Raw genomic sequence first — 22,797 nt, forward strand, 5'->3', positions numbered from 1 at the left:
CCCTCAAATGTATAGTTTTCACGACTTGGGGCCATCAAGTGCCTTTGTGCATATTGATCTCCATATATGCCATGCTGAGATGTTTAATAAGACTTCCCAAAGAGTATCCATTGAGGCATATGCAGGTCTGTAAAGAGAAGGGGAACATCATCCAAAGAGAAAGGCTCAACTAAATGTCGTCGAACCGAAAGAGTGCAAGGGGATGTATGCATCTCATAAAAGATTTGAAACCCCTAAGCCACCTAGCCCCAGGTCATGCAAAAGGGGGAGGGAACATAAGTATTCAAAATTCTAGCAATCCCCTCCAAGATCAACTTCGCTTGTTTGCAATCCCATAAACAATGCTGAATGGACTCAGCAAAAAGGCAGTGAGGGCAAGTAGGGCCTGATCCAAACCTGAATCTGCACAGCTTCATTGCAATCCCTCCATGAATAGAAAGCTAGAAGAAAATAGTGATTTTTCTATTTCTGAGGGACTTATACAAAAAACTCTCCCAATGATGAGCTGTGGTGGGATTCCACCCCCTTAGACTAAGCTGAAACCTCCTAGCATTGTAATTGTATAGCAGAAGAAAGGGAGGCTCTTCTCACAATTCTCTGCATCAATCCATTCCCACTCCCTAGGGTCCCGATACAAATAGTTTATGGGGACACCTCCATAAAGCCAAATCCTCCATGGACCTATGGGAACGTCCTCCCGGCTAGGTACCAATCTGAAGTCATGAAACATTGCTCCACATGACCCAAAAGTTTGACAAGCCAAAAACAACATCTACAAGGATATCCTCATACCTGGATTTGGATAAGCTTTTTTCAGAGTGAACATTGAAAACCAAGGCATCCCCATTTGAACCTCGTCGAAGCCCTATGATCTAAAGTGGGATACCTTACCTTGTAAAAGCCCCAAGCCACATAGAGCCATGGTAAGGCTTACCATCTATGAGAACCTAGTCCAACAATAGGGCCAGATCAATCTACTCGATTCTTCTTTCATGTCCTTTGAGGTGACTTATCCACTGAAGCTTACGATCGTTCAGAAGGATTTTGAAATGTTGCGAAGAGCCTACAAAGGAAGTTGGCCCTCTCTACCATCTGGACCATTGCATGTATGAAGAGGTTTGTCACGATCATTAAGTATGAGGTCATTGCATTACCGGCTGCCTATTAAATTTATTCATATGAGGAGGGTGGGATTCTCTAAAGATTAATCCTGAAGCTGTTAAGGTGCACCAAGGTAAAAGTCCACCTAGTACTGTCCATCCAATCACCACCCGAGGAAGGAGAAGCAAGACTGTATGCAACAAATGAAGAAATCTTTCCAAGGCTCTTGTCCTAGCAAAACCCCCCTCAATACAAACTTGCAAAGCAAGGCTCTGCACGACAAATCTGGATCAATGATATTGAGGGCCCCTTCTTCTGTGGGGACAATCCAGGTGTCCCAAGGCTCTCCGGCCCTAGTATCTGCAGCACAACCATCAAGTACACTCAACAAAAAATTTTGTATCAGCCTTTTAAGCTGAGTGATGCATTCCTACAACGGCATTAACAAGAACAAATAAATTAGGCTATGGCCAGCAATACTTGGTTAAGAACTACCCTTTTTGGAGTTCATCTAGTCTTGACCTCGCCTCTAGAGTGAGGTTTTCTTGTGATACTCTTAAACGTAGGAGCAAATTGTTGTGATGGAGAGATACCCACGTTGACTTGGAAGTTGAAACATCTGACAAAGACACCTCTTTGAATCCAAGTGAAACTAAAATCACCCCTCCAATCTAGGGTGTCCTCATCACTAATCTAGAAGCCATTCGATTTATTCTAATCAGTATGTGCACTTGTTGTAAAACAAAATAAATCCAAGGCTGTCCTAGTGGGTCAGGAACAAAAGAAGGGACCCCTCGCTTTGCAGAAGCTGGTGGATGTATGCTAGCTTTAATCCCTACCCAATGAGGGGCAGTAGGTGTGGGACATGCTGGAGGTGAAGGAACACTCTGTCAAGAAGGGCCCATGTCAAAGGGCCTCTTGGTCCTTTTCTTCTTCCTTGAAAAATCTCTAGTGAAGTGCCCAAAGATCTTGCAAATCTGACAGTGTTCCCACCTGCCTGCAACCTGGACTCTTTGTCAAAAGAGAGAGCGATCCGGACTGGAGCATGATATGGTTTGGGATAACTTAGGGTCATTGATGATGACCCTAACTGTGGGGACCCCATCGGACTGGATCCCTTTCACTGCGGAAGAGGGTAAACTAGGGAGAGGAGAGATCTTTGTGACCAATCCAAACGGAGTTGTATGGGGAGCATTGCACTACAACCACTTTGCAGCAGAGATAATGCTAATAATATATTTAGAAAACCACTATGAGAGAGCTTCTTGCGCAATACAGATGAGCTTTTGGCCTAACTAAAAAAAGGACACTTCTATCAATGTGATTGATGAGGATTAATGATTGGTCTTTCTTTAGTCCTAAACTTAGTTTCTTGAATAGGACTTCAAGATGTTTGATCTTGATAGAAGATGTTGAGGAATACAATCAGACATCATGTAAAGGCATTGTATATAAACTATATGGAGGCAAATGCCACATGGTACCCTAAAATGATGATGGAATCCCTGATTGAGTTATGTAAGTTTTCATCTATTATATAGTTAGTCTGGTCTTGTCTACTGTCCTCAAAGTTTTCTTCTTCACTCGTACTTTCCCCTCCCTTTTAACACTCTTTGGTTTCAATGATAGACCAGAGAGGAGGAGGATCCTATCAGTCTTGGATAGAGATCATTCACAACGTACACGAGTAGTGGGACAAGTGTTCTCGTTGCTTGTGCCAACTCATTTATTTTCCTTCTCACATACCCGTTTTGTTCTTTTGCATTTGTCTTGGATTTCTATATCATTGGTGGTCACTTGTTCTATGTCACTTTATAAAACTAGTACATTCTTTCAAAATTTTGACTACATCGTGCATAAAGTGCCTGAAGTATTGGGGATGTCTTCCCCACTTGCGGATAGTGCTAAACTTTTAATAGGTTTTGTTGGCATTTTAGAACACAAAAATTAACAAACTGATTCATCTACTGACAAACCCAATAGATGAGCTTCATTCAGTGAGAATAGAAGGAAAGGTGCATTTGTTTTAACTTTTAGTAGAATCGATGATTGCACCTTGAGAAAGGAGCGTTATTACATGAGCTCTTGCTTATGCTTTTATGTTTCTTTTCTTGTCATCTCGTAAGGCTACTTTGGAAATGTTTACTCTTTCAGTGATATGCATTATGCTTTATTTTGACACACTTTAGGTGTCCTTGCATATGCATATGGCTAACTTCTACATTGTTCTGTTTATAGGCTGAACTATATCGAATGAAAAAGGAGTATGACAAGGCAGAGCCTTTTTACCTTGAGGCTATTGACAGATTGAAGCGTAGTCTTGGTGCTGAACATCAAAGGTATGAATATTATTGCTGAATTACAAGGTACCTTCAATTTATGCTTAATGCAATAACCTTATCTTTTGGTATGCTTGGATGATCTTTTGACAATTCAAATAGGATTTTCATATATCTCATGAGTTTGATAGTCATTTATTTAATCTTTCTAGTAAAGCTTGTTATGTTGTGTGTGTGTGAGAGAGAGAGAGAGAGAGAGAGAGAGAGAGAGAGAGAGAGAGAGATGTATTAATGCCTTCGAGAGGCCTTGTGGCCCTATGAGACAAGTTACAATCAAAAGAGGAACTCATACAAGCGGTGGTGATGTTGGAGGTCAACATCTCCTGATGTCACTTCGAGAGAGGGCCTTGTTTGTGGGTGTCCCGCCCAATGAGTGAGTCTAGGGTAGATGAGAGAGGGCCAGTGTTGTGGGTGTGCCTGCCCCTCTTGTGAGGCATAGGTAGAGCAGGGTTTGGCTGGCCATGTGGAGGCTGTTCAGGGCCTTCCTGAGGCCTGCTTTGTTGCTGCATGGCAGCTCCTATTGAGGCGCCTTATGAGCAGGAGGGCAGACTTTGGTTGGCTTGTACAGCTCCTTATGTAGGGCTAGGGGCAGTCGGGCCTTGCACAACCCTTTATAGGAGGCTGGTGGGTCGGCCCTGTAGGCTGTTGGGTGGGGCCTGTAGGCTGCTGGTTGGCCCAGCTCCTTGCTGGCCGACTTAGGCTTGGGGGCTATTTATAGGCCCTGCCAACTTGAGCATTTCATCATCTCTTGGAGGACCTGGCAGAGGAGCCGAGCCAGCCCTGTTGTGAACCACAGGAGCAGGGTAGTGGAGCAGTTCTTCCACTCCCTCGTGCTCCCAGTTCACTTGTGTGTTCTGAGGTCTCGAGCAGCCCGTTGTTTCCGTGGTTTTCCCCCAGTTGTAGCAGGGTTTTCTCCAGAGATTACTTGAAGTTCTCAAGTGCCTCTCTCTCTCTCTCTCTCTCTCTCTCTCTCCTTTCTCACCTTCTCAGTGTGTGTGTGTGAAAAAGCAGGTGTGTGTGTGTGTGTGTGTGTGTGTAATTTTACAAAAAAAAAAAGTGTGTGTGTGTGTGTACCCTCTAGAGTTTGGTGAGCGTGGAGCGTGAGCGCTTGGAAAGAGCGGAGAACAGATCGCCACAGCCCCGTTTCAGCTTCCCCCGTCTGACCGTACACCAGTACGGCTGCCGTACAGGTGCCGTACGTTAGTACGGTACTTCCCCGTGTTTCTGCCTACGCATCTTGCGTGATTTCGCTCCAGCCCTCGTGTGTGTGCGTCGATATCTGCATCTAAGGCTTCGTTTCGTTTCAGTTCGTTTCAGTTCCATCTTCCATCAGCATCTTGTCATCTCACCCGTAACCCTGCACCAACCCTCTTCCGTACGTCTGTACGGCCACCGTACGGTGTCCGTACATTCTGTACCTTTCCGTACAAGTTCAGCTTTCGCATACTTTTGGGGCTTTCAACCGGAGTTTTCCCTACCTGGTTTTTCAGCCAACTCCTACCTATCCTTTTGCTCTTTCCTTACCAGTTCTACACTTCCTCTTCTCTCTTGCGGGCTTCCTCTGATCTTTCTTTGGGACTGGTTTTTTTGGCTTTTACCACCCTTATACAGGTACTTCATCCTCGAGCTCCTTTTCCTACCGAGTCATGGCAGAGTATTCATATGAAAAAACATTTCAAAAGGAGCGTTCGGCTCCCTGCAAGAAACAAAAGCAGGTTGAGGGTCAGCATGACCCGATGCATGACACGATTGAGGCTCAACTAGTATATGATGTAATGCATGAAGGATTTGCAGATACGAGAAAATAGTGGAAAGACTCGGTTCCTTCAGTTGGCCTCATGGTTGAGGTCGATGAAATTGTGGATCCAGTCAGAGAGTATGCCAAGAATGCAGTCATATTATTTTTTCCAGGCCGGATGCCACCTGCTGCAGAAATAGGCAACTGGCTGACACGCACATTGGCTGGGTCTTTTGTTCGTAAAGTACATTATGCAGCCAGGGGCTTTTTCGAGGTTATCATGGTGGACGAGATCCACAGACAAATGCTTTTGGAACATTCACCTCTCTTTTTTGGGCAGCAAATGGTGCATGTCTTGCTGTGGTCTCCCACAAGGGACTTTCAGGCTTTAATCCGACACAGATGCCCAGTCTGGGTTGAAGTTGTTGATTTTCCCCAATGCATGGCCTCACTTTTGCCTAAAATTGCAGCCTCTTTAGGTAAAGTGGTCTGCCCACCATGGCCAAATGGTAATTCAAACAGATTTTGCATTCTCTGGGATACTGATAATCCCACACCGGACTCTTACTCAGTCACGGTGAATAATGTGAACATGGGGAGTGCATTTTATAAACTCAAATGGGGTTTATTTGCAGGGGCCTGTTTTGAATGCAAAAAGTTTGGACACGGGGCTTCACAGTGTCCACTGAACCAACATAAAATGCATCATGTCACCTTGCCAGTCCACATGCCCATTAAAGATGCTCCTACTCCAGTTGCCAACAAAAATAAAAGCAGTAAACAGCATTTTGGAAGTCAGGATAAAGGCAAAGATTCAGTAGCTACCAATGCGAATCTTACTTCACACTCATCTCCTGCTACTCAATCCTTGCCCAAAGGAAAGCAACCTTCAACTGATAGCTGGCAGAGCCCAAGAAAGGTTATTTCTGCTCGAAGAATTCCACCCCCCCGCACTTGGAATGGTGCCTCTTCTAGCGGAAACACCCCAGAGATCAATACAGGAATTGGAATTACATGGGCTGCAGTAACAGCCAGCAGAACACTCTTCCCTGAAGAAGAGGTTGCTGCTTTGCTGTCCACTTCTCAGGCGACTACTTTTCAGGGGCGAGGCCTCGACCCTGAGATAGAAATGCAAGGCTGACCTCATACATTTTGCTGCTGTACATAGTTGTTACATTACTATAAATATCTGTATATATGACTGCTCACATCACCTCTTTTACACTCAATGTCCAGGGCATATGTGACAGTAGGAAATGGAAATCTGTGTGGCTGTACATCAACAGATTTCAGCCTGACCTAGTGGCATTACAAGAGCACAACCAGCATATTTATGCAGGCAAGACAGGACACTACTGTGGGTATGACATTTTCTATGCTGGGGAGCACTCTTTCTCAGGGGTTGTCCTTCTGATCAAACATGAGCTTCAACCAGTCATTGCATTAAATGACAACAAAGGCAGATGGCTTGTTCTCCAATGCATTATAAGAGGAGAGGTGTTTGAATTTGCTTCAGTTTATGCACCTCAGTCATCTCGAACAGAACTGTAATTTGGGATGCTATGCAACAATACCCGTGGAGATCTCATGCCTACATATGTGGGGATTTCAATAATGCTCCACAATAGGGAGACAACACTTCCAGCCACGATCATATGTTATCTCTTGAAAGGCATGCCTGGTCTCAACTACTTTTGCATTTGGATCTAGTTGACCTCTGGAAGGAATTGCAGCCTCTGTCACCGGGCTACACTTTTCAACATAATGCTCTTTCCGCTTATAAGGCACGACTGGATCGTTGGTATAGTGTTGCTCCACAACAAAATGGGGATTTCGCATGCAAAATGTGGATTGACTATGCCTTTGTGCATTCAGACCATGCACCACTATGGCTGCTGTTATCTTTTCATAAGATGCCTGATGATAGATTGCCACAAAGGCGACATCTAATCATCAACAACAGTTATTTGCAACATGCTGAATTCAAGGCAATGGTTACTGAAGCAGCTCATTGTCTTTCATCTAACAACCATCTTCATGTTGATGATGCCTGGGCTTCTTTTATTTCTAAAATGCAAATGGTGATTAGAGCTTATGGCAAGTCTTACATGAAGACTCTGAGGGAAACCATTGCTCAGGTCAAGTCTACTTGTCAAGACCTCACTGAACTCAGTCATCATCGTTCGTTGTCCATGCATGAGCAAACCACATTATGTCAGGCCAGACATTGTCTTAAACTAAATGATCACAGGAAACTGGCAAAATGGGAGACTAGAGCAAGACAAAGAGCCTTCACAGATAAAGGTTGCTCTTCCAAAGAATTTTTCAAGAGTTTGCATCAGAGGAGAATCCAAACAGAAATTTGCAGAGTGCTAATGCCTGATGGATCATGGACTACTTCACGGTCACAGCTTGCCTCTGCTTGTGTGCATCACTTCTCTCAGCAATTTGGCTCTGTAGCTCCTCCCTCGCAACAGGTTTTGCTTGCACGAAATTTACTGTTGCAAAATGTTTCTCCAATCATTTCCCCTACTCAAGCTTTGGAATTGGAGGAACCTTTTACTGAGAGGGAACTGTCAGATGCCATCAAATCATGTGGCAGATGGAAATCCCCTGGATGGGATGGCTTGACAGTCGAGTTTTTTCTAGCTAACTGGCCTATTTTGAAGCATCCATTACTATCTATGGTGAATGCTGCATGGCAACATCAGAAAATGCCAGATACATGGAAGAGAGGTCTTATTAAACTCCTTCCTAAAGAATAAATTTGTGAGTCTTTGGCAGACTGGAGACCTATCACTCTTATGCCCGTAATTTACAAAGTCACTACCGAAATGATTGTTGCTCGGCTAAAGGGATTTTTACATGATGGGTTGCATCCTGCGCAATATGGCTTTGTCCCGCGTAGGCATATCACCGATAACATTGCTAATGCCTACATTGGAATTGAATATGCCAAATACACACAGCAGGATGTTTTGTTATTGCAAGTTGATATTGCCAAAGCTTTTGATACAGTTCAGTGGGATTTTATTTCATCGACTATGCAGGCTTTGGGTTTTGGCACAAAAATGCAGCAACTCATTAATTGGCTATATCAAGATAGTGAAGCTGCCTGCATACTTTCAGGAGATATTTCTCCATCATGGACTCTTGCTTGCTCTGTCAGACAAGGATGTCCATTGAGTGCTTTACTTTTTGCCATAGCCACTCATCCACTGCTTCAATATCTGGATCACCTCTTAGACACTGACCAGCTGCACGGTTTGGAGATCCTTGGCAGTCGCAACATGATTGCTCAAGCATATGCTGATGATTCATTCTTTACTCCAAAAAATAATCGGGCTGATCTGTCCATGATCATGCATGCTCTTTCTACTTATGGATTGGCTGCTGGCCTTCGGGTAAATTTTCAAAAATCAAAATTGTTGCCTTTACATGCACAGGACTGGCACAACCTTTTGTGGCCTGGGGAAATTGTCCTTGCTTCTCAATTCATTCGACATCTTGGTTATCCTTTAGGCTGGGGACTCACCCGTTCACAACAAACTGATTGGGTGCTAGTAAAGTTGAGGGCAAAACTTGAATATTGGAAGCTTGCAACTTGGCCATTACATGTTCGTCTGCGAATTACACAATCCATTTTGATAGCATACATACAATTTTATCTGCCTCTTACTATGTTCACTAAGGCAGATTTGGTTTCATTTATGTCAGCTATCATGGAAATTTTCTGGCGTTCAAAACATGGCAAGAAAAGTCTCAGATTACTCTCCATCATAGGGGGAAAATGATGATGCAGTTTCTACAAGGAGATCAGCCTTGGGCTTTTATGATTCGCTCTCTCTTATTACATCTTCATACATCTGCTTTTGGGAATTGGCAGCCTACTTAGTGGGAATTTTTATTTGGCTCTATCCAAGGCAAGATCAGAGGATGCCCTTTTGTCTCTTCTCTGCTTCTTGATTGGAAACACATTCTTTCCCACTTGGAATGGAAAGGCAGGGACTCTCTCTCGGGCAACTCTTTGAGGGAAGAGAATCTCTTTTGGTCTAAAGTATTCCATCCACCTTTGGCCATACAAGAACCCCGACGTTCATATTTTCTCTCCTTCAAAGGCATTTCATTTGTGGCAGATGTACTTCAAGATGATGGCACAATTCTATCCTTTTCTTTGGCTGCTCGCAAATATGGCTTGGGAGCTCATTATCGTCCTTTATGGCATAAAATTTCAGCAATGCTCCAACCGTACTTGCCGGTACCTCATTTAGAAATTCAGCATCGGCTTGAGGATTGGATTTTACGCTCTCCTTCCTCATATGTCTGTCCTTTGAAGCTTTCACATATCACAGTGTCATCATTGTATAGAGTGTTATTACCTCCACCTTGGATTTCCAACAGAGCAAATACTGTTTGGCATATGAATCGTCCAATGAAGTGGTGGAGAAAAAGGCTGCGTCTCCTTTGGCATTACAAAGTCCCTCTTCGACAACAGCTTTTCCTATGGCAAGTTCTCCTTGGCATTTTTCCATCTGGACAGTTACTCGCACACAGACATATTGCTTCAGCAGTTTGTCACAGATGCTCGCACTCTACTGAATCAGTGATCCACATCTTTTGGTCCTGTCCAAATACTTCTGATCTCATTGCTCTCATCAGACAGAGGCTTCGACAGCGATTTCCTACTGTTACTTTTGGCAGATTTTTATGGTTGTTTGGATTTCATCCCCAGAGACAGGGTTTTGATTTATTTTTCGTATGGGTGCGATATTGGACCCTATGGACTTTATGGATGGATAGAAATCATAGAGTCTTTGGTGATCCACTATTTTCATCCTTCCTTTTTTTCAAACGATCTCTGCAACAATCATTCTACGATTGTTTTAAGACTCGTTTGATTGATCAGGATGTGTATACAGCCTATACTGAGATCTTTTCTTGAGTAGTAGCTACTTCGCTTTTTGAAACAGCTATGAATGTAATTATTCTATAGAAATAAAGATTTCTTCTCACAAAAAAAAAGTGTGTGAAAAAGCAGCTTTGATCTCCTGCAGTCCCTTCTTTGCCCCCATAATGAAAGGAACAGGGGGATGAGGACAGGAGACTAGGCGGGAGACCCCTCGATCCAAATCTGCATACGCATGGAGATGGGGAAGGGGAACGGTGACAAGGCAAAAACACAAAAGCAACTCAATCTGGAGGACTTCAACAAGCGCAGCAGCACCGCAGCCCAGAAGAAAGGGGCCCACCCAAAGCCCATGCTGCTCACCACATCCTCGACCTCTATGGTTACCGCCACTATTTCACCATCATCATCTGCCTCATCATCTACGCCACCTCTCTCCTCCCCCTCTCTTGCATCATCATCACAGGTCTCCTCTCCAGTAGCCTCACCACTAGCCCCATCAGCCATGGCTCCACAGTACTTTCCCTTAGTATCACCTCTACCTCTCAGTCAGCCCACCTTCATTCCAACCCCTCTCGAGATCCAGTTTCCACCTGGACCAGGACATCTTAAGCCCTCGCTAGATGCTTGGGACTCCCTATTGGCTGAGATACACAGCATTAGGGCTCGTTAGGCAAAGCTGACACATTACATCCAGGAGCAGGCCCGATACACCCAGGAGCAGGCCCGCATTATACACGAGCAGGGCACCCTTATCCAGGGACTCAGACATGACATCACACAGCTTCGAGAGGAGCTCGGGACCCTCAGAGCAGCGCCTGGAGGGACCCCAGTCACAGAGACGGAAACACAGATAACCACGATACAGTCGGCTATAGCAGAGACGACTAGATGGGTGGACGTGGCGAAATGGGAGCCCGCAAAGGCAACCGTTTCAGCCGCCATACATGAACAGCAACAGAGGGCTTCGAAGGCCCTCAACATCCGGATTCGTCCAAGTTACGGCCTGCTGGTATTGTGATAATTCTTTCTATCTTAAATGGTGCGTTGCCCTATCAGCTAGATTTAGACTTAGATGCTCGTTGGGAAGAGAATAAAATGAAAACGTTTAGACTTCACAAGTTGTTGTAGCTTGAATGAAGAGATTTTGGACTACCTTTTGATTAGCCTTCTCTTTTAGCGCTACCCTTCATCATGGCTGAGTCTACCCTTCACCTCTGGAGTGCCGACAGAAACTCAGTAGGAAGACTTTGTATAAATGGATACTCAAGTATGTGTGGGTGTGTGGATTTTTGTGTGTGAGAGCATATTTTTATACTATGGTCTACACCCACTGTTGGGCGCTGATGACGTCAGTAAGGATGTCATAGTAGCTGGTCCCTGCTATGCATGATGGAGTTTATGGTTTTCAACCTTGTGAGTGACTATCATGAGATTGAAACTGCACTATGTTGTGTTTTTAGATGATGAGTTTGGGAATAATCCTGGATTCATCTAGGTATATAAGTGTTTATTAAAAGTCTTCGAAAGACTGACTATGAGACTGAAAAATCTAGATACAATGTGCTGAATGGGTAGAGCGTCTATGGGCATCTACACCCAAGGCAAGTGTTACGCTGTAGCTGAGGTAGCATGACCTCGGAAGAATCAGTCGACATTTCCCTTAAAGGATCTATACTGTAATATATCCGTTTGTGCTTCATGTACATGATCGGGAGGGATTTAATGTCAAGGTCCTAGGTGAGGGCTGATAGCACCAGACTAGATAGATCTGAGACCAAGGGCCTAGTGCTAAGATTGTGCCTAGGGGCAAGGATTTAAATGCATCCCAAGAGAGGGGTGAAATGTTGCATTAGGAAGGCCCTATATGGATGACATGTGGCATCTAGATCTATCTAGGGATTTGGGGTTTGCTAAGGCTAGAGAGAGAAGAGAAGGTTTTGATTCATGGGGATTTTTGTAACGTAGCTCTCTGCCTCGCTTGATGCCTTAGCATGAATAGGCTGGGAGGAGAATCATGGTGCTACTCCCGTGATCTGCAGTAGAGGCTAGATTAGAGAATTTAGGTAACAATTGGTATCAGAGCTCGGTTGAGAGAGCAAGGGACGGGGGACGTCCTAAAGAGGCGTGGTGAGACGTGACCTTGGAAGAGGGTAGCGGGATCGTGCACGAAGAAAAAAAAGACCAGGAAGGCTCCTTGAATTGATGGTACGATCGCCGTACAGGCTGGCAGTGGTGTGCTAAACAGAAGAAGGTGGAGCGCTGGCGAATCACCCGATGGTGAGGCGATGCGTTGATCGGTACGTGAGTTGGCTAGCACGTTGACCCCAAATGGGCTTATGCAAGTGATTCGACGAAGAGCGCAGAAATTGCACGCACGTGAAACGTGAGCTGTTCGTGAACGACCCGTGACGACGGTCGATGGGCTGTTGTGCATCTTTGGCGAAGGAGTTACGTAAGGCAGGTGAACGACGGAGCGTAGGATTGTGGTGGTCTACGGTCGACGGGGATCGTTAGCGTATGCAATTAGTCCGTAGGCTGGGAGATATTCATCGACGAGGAACGGAGAGCAGGGTTCCCGTAAGCCTGACGGAAGAAGGGCCTCTGGAAGGCACGGTGCCGATCAGCTAACCCAGGGACTTGAACGATGAGGCGGAATTCATCAGACAGATTTAGACCAGGGAGTTTTCGCCAACTCTGTGTTTTTTTCCGGATTAGTTTCGTTGATGCTCCGCTTACTTGAGCAGGATCTCGTGAGTGATAAGTATGCATGAAAGTTTGATGCTGTAGCAGGGACAGATTGTGCAGATGCCTGTATACTTGAGTCTGAGTTAATTTGCAGAAATTTCCCTAGTATAGGGAAAAGCGGGATTCGAATATATGCCTGTGTTGAGTGCGTAGTTAGTGTGCATGTCAGATTGCAGGAATTCCCTAGTATAGGGAATTGTGTTCAGAGTGTCAGTACGCTGAATTGTGTCAGCTTGTGATTACAGTGTTCTAGGGGTGTGAAAAAAAAAAAAAAAAAAAAAAACCCCAAGACAAACCACCTATTGAACTAAATGGAAGCAGAAGAAGGAGCTTCCAGGAGGGACCCTGGTGAATCAGGAGTCCGGCCGACCCAGCAGGGATCGCGCCCAGTAGCTCATACTTTATCTGGCAGGATTGCATTGTTGGAGGATGCCTTGCAACAGTTGTTAGCGCAGCAATTACAAGCCAATGCAGGGCAGTCCGAGCTTAGGAGAGTGATACATAGTATGTCTGCCAGACCTTCTCGAGAGGAGAAGGGAAAGGCTCCAATGGAACCGGAGTCTAGCGTTCATACGGTCGAGCCTAGGAAGGCTAAAGTGCCGAATATTGCAAATTACAGACCGGAGAAGTATTCTGGTCGGATGAACGACCGTAGCTCCGATGTCATTGAGACCTGGTTACACAAATGGGACGAGGCGTTCGCCATTTGTGAGATCAGAAATGACATTAAAAAGATCCGCGAGGCCACCCATATGTTTAGTGAGGCAGCGGATCGGTGGTGGATTAAACAACAAAAAGATGGCATAGCATCCACTACCTGGGAGGGGTTCAAAAGAGAGTTCAGGAAACACTTCTTACCTCCTGACGAAGCATCCCGAGCTTGGGACCAATATAGGAACCTTCGTCAGAGAAATTTATCAGTGGCAGAATACACTGATAAGTTTCGAGAGAGTGTAATGAAGGTTGACGAACCCCTGCCTCAATCAATCCAAGTGAAAGATTTCATATTTGGATTGAATGACCGAATAAAAATGGAAGTTCGGGCTCAGTACGCGAACACGCTAGATGATGCAATAGCTATAGCCCTGAACTACGAGGATGCCAAGGGCAGCAAGCCAAGTGGGTTTGCACAGGTCGGAACCCAGTATGGGTATCCGAAGAAATCTGGGTTTAAGAAGAAGTGGGCTAGTAGAGGGAGTGGTTCGCAGCCGAGTGGTCAAGCCAAGCAGGCGAGACCGGCTGAAACTCCTAAACCAAGTACCACCATTGGAGTGAAGAGAAAAGTAACTCCAATGGCAGCCCGGGCTTGGTCTAAATCTCCCTTGAACTCAGAACAGCGGGAAAAAGCGAGGAGAGAAGGCTTATGCTTTGGTTGCCTTCAACCTCATCAGTGGAGAGATTGTCCACGTAATAAAGATCGTCGGATGGCTGAGATGGTGATCTCAGAGTGCGACGTGGAGATGCAGGGAAGTCCCAGAGCGGAAGAAATGCAGATTCAGCTAGCGGGATCTTCTCAGAGGTTAGTACCTTGTTTGTTCTGTGTGTTTGTTACTAAGTTAGTGACGAGTGCACCTGATAACATCCTATCTAAGCCCGCATATCTAAGCCCGCAGCGACGGGGTACACAGCCTTCAATGATACGGAGTTAATCAAAATGAAAGGGCAAGTGGCCAGTCATGATGTCATTGTGTTGTTTGACTCGGCGTCAACTCACAATGTGATTAACTCCAAGCTCGTGAAGAGGCTGAAATTGAAAACAAGTCCATCTGACTATGCGTACACAGTCAGGATGGCAGATGGAAGTTCAACTGAAGTATGGGACCAAAGGGTTACCCAGTTGGAGCTTCGGATTCAGGACTATGCTGAGAAGCTTGATTTTGAAATGACCAAGCTTGCTCATGCGGATATAGCCCTGGGAATGGCGTGGCATTCTAGGAAGAATCCAACCATTGATTGGAAAAAGTACGTATATCAATTCAAGATGAATGATGTGCTTTATGTCTTGCGAGGTGAAAGAGATATACCTCAGGGACCGTTGGTCTCCGTGATGGAAATCAGAAAGGCTCAAGTAGAGTTTTTGTACCTTTGCACAGCATCGGTAGAGTCGATGGATGATTCTTCGACTAGCACTGATGTTACGCAAAGTGGTGAGATGGCCAAGCTGGCTAATCTTATAACAGAGGAGTTCTCTGAATGTTTTAGGGATGAACTACCTTATGGGTTACCTCCAGAGCGGAAAGTTCAGCATAAGATTGAACTGATCCCGGGGGCAGAACCTGTAAATAGACCTCCCCATAGAATGAGTTTTACTGAAGAGGCGGAGGTGCGTAGGCAACTGGAAGAATACCTCAGTTGGGGCAGATTCAACCAAGTTTCTCACCTTTTGCTTCACCAGTGATATTAAAAAGGAAAAAGGATGATACGTTTCGCCTCTGTATAGATTACAGAGCATTGAATAATATCACTGTTAAGCACAGGTATCCGATGGCTCGGATTGATGATTTGCTAGATGCATTACATGGAGCCGTGATTTTCAGCAAGATAGATCTTAAGTGCGGCTACCATCAGATCCGGATTAGAGCCGAGGATGTGCATAAAACCGCTTTTAGAAGCAGGTTTGGTCATTATGAGTTTTTGGTAATGCCCTTCGGACTTACCAATGCTCCAGCGACCTTCGTTATGCTTATGAATGATTTACTACGTCCGTATATCGGAAAGTTCGTAGTACATTTTATTGACGATATCCTAATATTCAGTAAAAGTGTTACTGAGCATCATGAACACTTAAGGATAGTGTTCAGTACTTTGAGGAAAGCCAGTCTTTATGTGAATAAAAAGAAAACTATACTGTGTATGGTTAGGCTTGAGTATTTAGGGTTCATAATTACTCCACAGGGGGTAGAAATGGATCCGAAGAAAGTGGCTGCGATACTAACTTGGCCAATCCCTCAGAGTCTGACCGCGCTGCGATCATTCTTGGGATTTGTCCAGTTTTATAGAAGGCACATATCAAAGGATATTCCGGAATAGTATCGCCATTGACTGATCTGACCTCAGATAAAGTACCTTTTATTTGGGGATAGAATCAACAGGAAAGTTTTAACACCATAAAACAAGCTGTGGTCTCAGGACCGGTGTTAAAAATAGTTGATCCCCAGAAACCGTTGTTCCTAGAAACTGATGCAAGTGGCATTGCGGTAGGAGCAGTTCTCCTTCAAGAGGGAAGGCCAGTAGCCTTTGAAAGCAAGAAGCTTTCTCCCTCTCAAAGGAATTGGCCAACTCATGAATTGGAGTTGTATGCTGTTATCCATGCTTTGAAAACATGGAGGCATTATTTGTATGGTTCAGAGTTTTATGTGGATATAGATCATGATACTCTGAAACATTTTTGTAAACAACCTGACTTGAGGGGCCGCCAAGCTAGGTGGGCAGAGCTCATGCAGGAGTTTAATCTGACGATTCGGTACCGAAGAGGAAAAGACAATAAGGTAGCTGATGCGTTGTCTCGCATTATGCACAACCTGAGTTTCACGGTATTAGAGAGTGCTCTAATGACCGAGATAAGAGAAACTTAAAAGGTGGACGAGTTTGTCCAGAGCTTATGGCCTAAGGCTCATGTGTTAAAACCCGGGGAAAATGAAAAGGATGACCTGGCATCCAGAAAAGGCCAAACTTATGCAAGATATACCATAAGGGATGGTATGCTAGTTAGAAATGGCAAGGTTGTAGTACCTGGTCAGAATGATCTCAGGCAGAGAGTCATTCGACAGTGCCATGATAGCCCGTGTGCGGGACATCCAGGAGTCGAGAAGACATATGATCTCGTGAAGCGAGATTTCTTTTGGCCAAAGATGAAAAAGCATATTCATGAATATGTGACACGGTGTTTCTCGTGTCAGGTAAGTAAGGCCGAGCGGGTGAAGCCACCCGGACTTTTACAATCCTTGGAAGTACCACTAAGTAAGTGGGAGAGCATTTCCATGGATTTTATTGTAGGACTACCTGCAACACAAGGAGGATATAATTCTATCCTTGTGGTGGTTGATCGTCTAACCAAGATGGCTCACTTCATTCCGACTAGAGAGTCTGTTAGTGCCCCGCAAGTAGCGGATTTGTTCATTAGACATATATTTCGTCTGCATGGATTGCCTAGATCCATAGTGTCAGACAGAGATGTCAGATTTACCGGTCATTTTTGGATAGCGGTATTTGAGACACTAAGGACTGAGTTGGGAATGAGTAGTGGGGATCATCCTGAGACGGATGGTCAGACGGAGAGAGTCAACCAGACTTTAGAGGATATGCTGAGGGCATATGTGTCATTGAGGCAACATACATGGGACAAGTGGTTGCCATTGTTGGAGTTTGCCTACAATGATAGGAAGCATTCATCTACTGGGTTCAGTCCGTTTGAGCTGAACTATGGTTATAGACCAGCCAATCCAACTATAGTTGGAGTACCTCAGAAAGTGCCTAGTGCCGCGAACTTTGTAGTTCAAATGCGGGAGATGCTAGCACTTGCGAGAGCTAATATCCGCCAGGCTATGGATAGAGCCAAGGTGTATGCGGATGAAAATCGGTCTATAAGAGTATTTGAAGAAGGAGAAAAAGTTTTTCTCAGAATTCCTTCGCACTCGAAGTCGTTGACTTCAGGAGAGTGTGCTAAGTTATCACCTCGATACTGTGGGCCGTGGTTAATTCTAAAGAGAATAGGCAGTGTAGCCTATAAATTAGAATTGCCACAGGGGTGTAAGGTGCATCCGGTTTTTCATGTTTCACGCTTAAAGAAATTTTTACATACAGGTGACTCACTAATCGAAGGTGTGGTTTTGTTTTAGGAGATAGAGGATATTGCAAGGCGCAAACCAACAAGAATCCTGGACCGAGGAACAATGCAAATACGAAATCGGAAGATACCCACGGTGTTGGTTGCATGGCATGGTCAGCCTCTATCCGAAGCTACCTGGGAATCCGTATACCAGTTGCGGAGAGTGTTCCCAGACTTTATCATCGAGGACGCTGATGTCTGAAGAGGGAAGGATTGTTACGCTCTAGCTGAGGTAGCATGACCTCGGAAGAATCAGTCGACATTTCCCTTAAAGGATCTATACTGTAATATATCCGTTTGTGCTTCATGTACATGATCGGGAGGGATTTAATGTCAAGGTCCTAGGTGAGGGCTGATAGCACCAGACTAGATAGATATGAGACCAAGGGCCTAGTGCTAAGATTGTGCCTAGGGGCAAGGATTTAAATGCATCCCAAGAGAGGGGTGAAATGTTGCATTAGGAAGGCCCTATATGGATGACATGTGGCATCTAGATCTATCTAGGGATTTGGGGTTTGCTAAGGCTAGAGAGAGAAGAGAAGGTTTTGATTCATGGGGACTTTTGTAACGTAGCTCTCTGCCTCGCTTGATGCCTTAGCATGAATAGGCTGGGAGGAGAATCATGGTGCTACTCCCGTGATCTGCAGTAGAGGCTAGATTAGAGAATTTAGGTAACAGCAAGTGCAACATAAATGCGTTAAACTAGTGCCACTGTTACACCTATGGGCCATAACTATGGGAGAGAAAGATCCCCGAGCTTGATCTGTGCATCGAAACACTGGCAGGTCCATCATCATATCTCTCGCTTTGGACCTTGGCTACATCGTTCCCTTGGGGCCTACTGATCCGAGCTTGCTAGAAACACTCAATGATCACACTCTGAGTGGAACTTGACTGAGCACCCTGATTTTGTCTATGTATTCGGTGTTGGTAAACTTAGATACAATTTGCATGCAAGATGTTTCACATGAGTAGAATTGAGAAAGACAACGAGAAAATTTGTATAGAAGATGGCAACTTTATTGAAAGCAATTCGTATAGAAGATGGCAACTTTATTGAAAGCACACACATTGAGAAACCACATCTAACAAACGCGCATCCCTATGGGGCTTGTTACGTCTGTGTACAAAAAGCTTCCTATCACTTAGCCACAAAGGCCAACACCACAAAGCACTGCATGCAATGAAGGAGACGACAACACAAGTTGACCTCAGCGAGAAGCCACACAAGCTCACTACAAGACTCTCTCTCCAAAGATGAGAGGCTCTTCACATAAGAGATTGAAACACGAGCAGCTCAAACTTACTTGCGCATCTTTGAGAGTTCAAGGTGGTTATCGTCACTTCAGCTAATATAGAAGGGGAGACTTCTTCTTCATGGAGTGGCTGCAGGAGAAATACGGAAAAAACAAGGGGTCTATCGCTTAAAGTGTCTATGAACCACCATCCTCCACTTTCACGTACTATCTGCCTATCAAATTGAGTCTCCAGCACTTCCACGATCATGACCAGTCAACTGAGATTCCAAAGGTCGCCTTCTGGCTGCAGCTAGAGCCAATTCTCATGAAAGGTGCCTTGAGAGTAGGAGAGAAAGAAAAAGCGCCGCTCTAGACCATCGTTGAGATGGCCATGCATAGAAGCCACGAGTGTTCAAGGGCCTAGGACACCCACGAGGTTTACTACTAACCATTTCTAACACCCTCAACAATTGGTCTATGTGTCGTATGGCCTCATGGATGACATTTGTCGAACATCTCTGATCCAGGCATGAAAAGAGTCAGAAGCGGGGACTGGATCCATCCCTGAACATGCAATGGTAATGACAAGGATTTCATAGTATACAGGGCATTTGAAAGCAAAGTGCTTCTCTTACTCAATCTCATGTCAATCACATTAAGTGTAGATGCGACACTCCCTAGCTGTGCCCTCAGTCTGTTGATTCTCAATGCATAGTCGGTGTGATGAAACACAGAATTGTCTGATGGAAACCCTCAAAGAGTGGGGGAGGTTGATCCATGTGCAACCTATCGGGTCGATGAAGCTCTCCTCTAACATCTATAACCTGTGATCTTTGTAAAAGCTGAGCTTCATAGGAAGCTTGCTAGGGGCTAACCAGGTCTTGAACGTGTGTATCTGTAAGAGATCCTCTTGGATAACCTAGTTTGCTTGGTAGTAAGTGATCCGAACTGAGGGGGCCTAAAAATATACTGAAAGGGGGGCAATCTGTTTATACGGAATCATAGAATCCTTGGAGAGAGCATATTGGGATGCCTTCTTATTCTAGTATAGTGGTAGAGATGCTTGGATGAATGATGCTTTTCGCACTCTGCCACATTCGCTCCTATTCTCGTGGTTGAACAAGAGATTGTAGACGCCTATTCATGCATGGATTGACAGATGCTATATTGATGATTGGGCATCGGACAAAGCGGCTCAGTAGGCATTACACCAAGAGTTACCACTTCTGATCCCTTTCCAGTGGTTATGATGATTTTGGAGCCTCATGCGCCGCGCCACTCTACTAGTATTCAGATTCCAGATGCATTGTATATAGAGGAGGGCCTCACAGAGGATATTTTGCAGATATGGGTTTCTCATTTGTAGGGTGGAGTGTTATCACCTTCACATGTGGCAGCAACCTTGTCTAGTGTTAGTGATTTTTACCATATTATTGCTGAGATTCTCAGGTAGGAGAGGAGCCTCCATCGACAGCTAGTAGCTCTATGGAGGGAAGAATAGAAAAGGCTTACAGATGCTCGGATTCAGGAGCGCATTGCCACTGCAAGGGCTCATTTGCATATTTTACTAGATCAGAGAGCAGACTATGCCATGCATGACAGTGTCTCTAGATTTAGATGGGAGAAAGAGTCAATAAACACTTTTTCTCTGCTCTTGACCTTCGCGAGGTAGAGAAAGTGTATCTCAGCTTATTGACCCCAACGGCCAAACATAGGGTTAGGTAGAGTATCCCAATATTGGTCACACCTCATTTGATATTTACTTGATGCCCCTTTCACCAATCCGGAATTCAGGATTGCACTTGTTGCCCTTCACAATTGCAGATGCTGAGGCTCAAATGGGTTGCTGCCTTCCTTTTTCATTGCCTTTTGTGATAGGATTGGGGACCATGTTACCTCAGCCTTGTAGGGCGTTTAGGACTGTGGTACTATGCTTGATTCACGCACAGAGAATCTCATTCATCTTATCTCAAAGGGAGGTTGCAGGAATTTCATATCCAATAGAGACCCCTCACTTTGATGGGAACATTTTACAAGACTCTAGCCAAAGTTATCAATCTGTAGTTGTTGCCTATTCTTCCAGATCTCATTCAACGCAGACGGGCTTCGTGCATGGCAGAAGTATCTTTGACAACATTCTCTCCTTTTGGGAAGCTTCAAATTGGGCTATGCAGATTGGGCAGTGCCTCACCATTCTACTCTTGGATTTTGAAAAAGCACATGACCGAGTAGATTGGAGCTTTTTGGAGGGTACCCCTTGCACGCTTTTGATTTTCAGATGCATGGATTCCCTTTATACAGATCAGCCCAAGTGCTTATTAGACGAGAATGGGGCGAGCGATTTCAGATTTTCAGATTAGTTTGCCAGCGATGCCCTGTTACCCCCTTGTTGTGTTTATTTGTGGCTGAAGCAATGAGCATATATTTGAGATCTCTTGCAGACATCATTGGGCTGAGACTTCCTCTTAGATAAGGTGAGAAACTCTTGGATAGTGAGTCGGCTAATGATAATGCTGTCTTCTTGGATGCCGCTACGCTAGACCTCACATCTTTTAGAGCAGCTTTGGATTTGTATTGTAGCAGGTGCACACATCAATTGGAACAAATTGAATGGCTTTTGGATCAGTGATGAGGATACCCCAGCTTGGGGGCTGATTTTCGTTTCACTTGGATCTAGAGGGGGTATTTTTGTGAGATATTTGGGCTGCCAGGTCGGTGTGGGCATCTCTCCTTCGCAACAATTTGCCCTAGTATTGGAGAATATTGGGAGGAAGCTCCTTTTTGGAGCTTAGCCAAACTTGACCTTGCTTCCAGGGTGGTGGTGGTGGTTAACCAGGTCCTATTGGCCATGGCATGGTTTGTGTGTTCTTGTTGGTGCCATTCTAGGGATTTTTATAACTCGACTAAAAAGACCTATAAGGAATTTTCTTTGGAGTGGACTAGATGGTTTTGTAGACACCAGAGCCAGGGTGGCTTGGGAGACTTTGATTCTCCCCACGAAGGAAGCAGGCCTCAATAGACCCGGACTTGCAAAGTAGAGCATTATTATTTAAGGTGGTTAGAGCACTTTTGCCAGGAGAGGAACCTTGGAAAGATTTCTTCTTTCGAAGCATACACTTTGCCTCATGTCAATCTCATCTGGCAGCCTCTCACTAGATGGATCTTCACCTCAACCCATCTCAAATCTCTCCTCCCCTTTTATGGCTGCTATCTTGAAAGCTTGGACGAGCTTCATGATTACTCTTTGGAGAGTTTTCCCTACGTCTCAAGAAGAGATTGATAGACAGCGTGTCATGTGGAATGATAAGTATACTTGATGATCATGGCAGAGCACTTGGTACTTCCCTTTATATGCAGTGGTCTAGATGGGAGAGGGGTCCTACGTCCTCGGTTGGTCCTTGGAAGATCTTAAGAAGACTTCTAGTTGAGCGCAAACTCCTGGTAGTAAGCCGCCTTAGAACAGAGTGCAGCAAGAATCCAGCAGATTGATGAAGCCATACCCTTGAATTTGGTTCTTCCGTGTGGCAGGCCTCCTTCTCAATGTTCTTGGCTAGGGCGTTTATGAGAGCATGGATTCCTCTTCAGGTCATAGGATTTCGAGGATCAAACAGGGATGCCTTGATCTTTGATGTTCACTTTGGGGACAAGCTGTGTAGATCTACAGAGAATATTCTTATGCATTTTCCATTTCAGCCTGTCGGGGTCGTAGGTTATGTGGAGCAGTGCATCATAGCTTCAGGATGGTATCTAGATCTCCAATCTAGATCATATTCCCTTGGGTTCATGGATACTCTTCTCCACATCAGTCCATTCCCACTCCCCACGATCCCACTGCAAGTATTTTATGGGGACACCCCCATAGAGCCAAATCCTAGGAAATTTCAGCTTAGCCTCAGAGG

At 44.9% G+C, this 22,797-nt stretch overlaps 1 protein-coding gene across 1 annotated transcript in view; it reads left to right on the forward strand.

Moving 5' to 3' along the window:
• Positions 1 to 22,797, forward strand: part of LOC147889059 (Tetratricopeptide repeat (TPR)-like superfamily protein) — a 247,182-nt gene that overhangs the window by 28,589 nt on the left and 195,796 nt on the right. Inside the window, exon 5 of the mRNA XM_087392741.1 lies at positions 3,340 to 3,440. Coding sequence (XP_087248867.1) covers positions 3,340 to 3,440 — 101 coding nt within the window. The remainder of the gene's footprint in view (positions 1 to 3,339; positions 3,441 to 22,797) is intronic.

The sequence above is a fragment of the Dipteris shenzhenensis genome, chromosome 21 (genome assembly GCF_047967505.1).
Source record: "Dipteris shenzhenensis isolate YYH24624 ecotype China chromosome 21, Dip_SZ_1.0, whole genome shotgun sequence".
NCBI classification, from domain to species: domain Eukaryota; kingdom Viridiplantae; phylum Streptophyta; class Polypodiopsida; order Gleicheniales; family Dipteridaceae; genus Dipteris; species Dipteris shenzhenensis.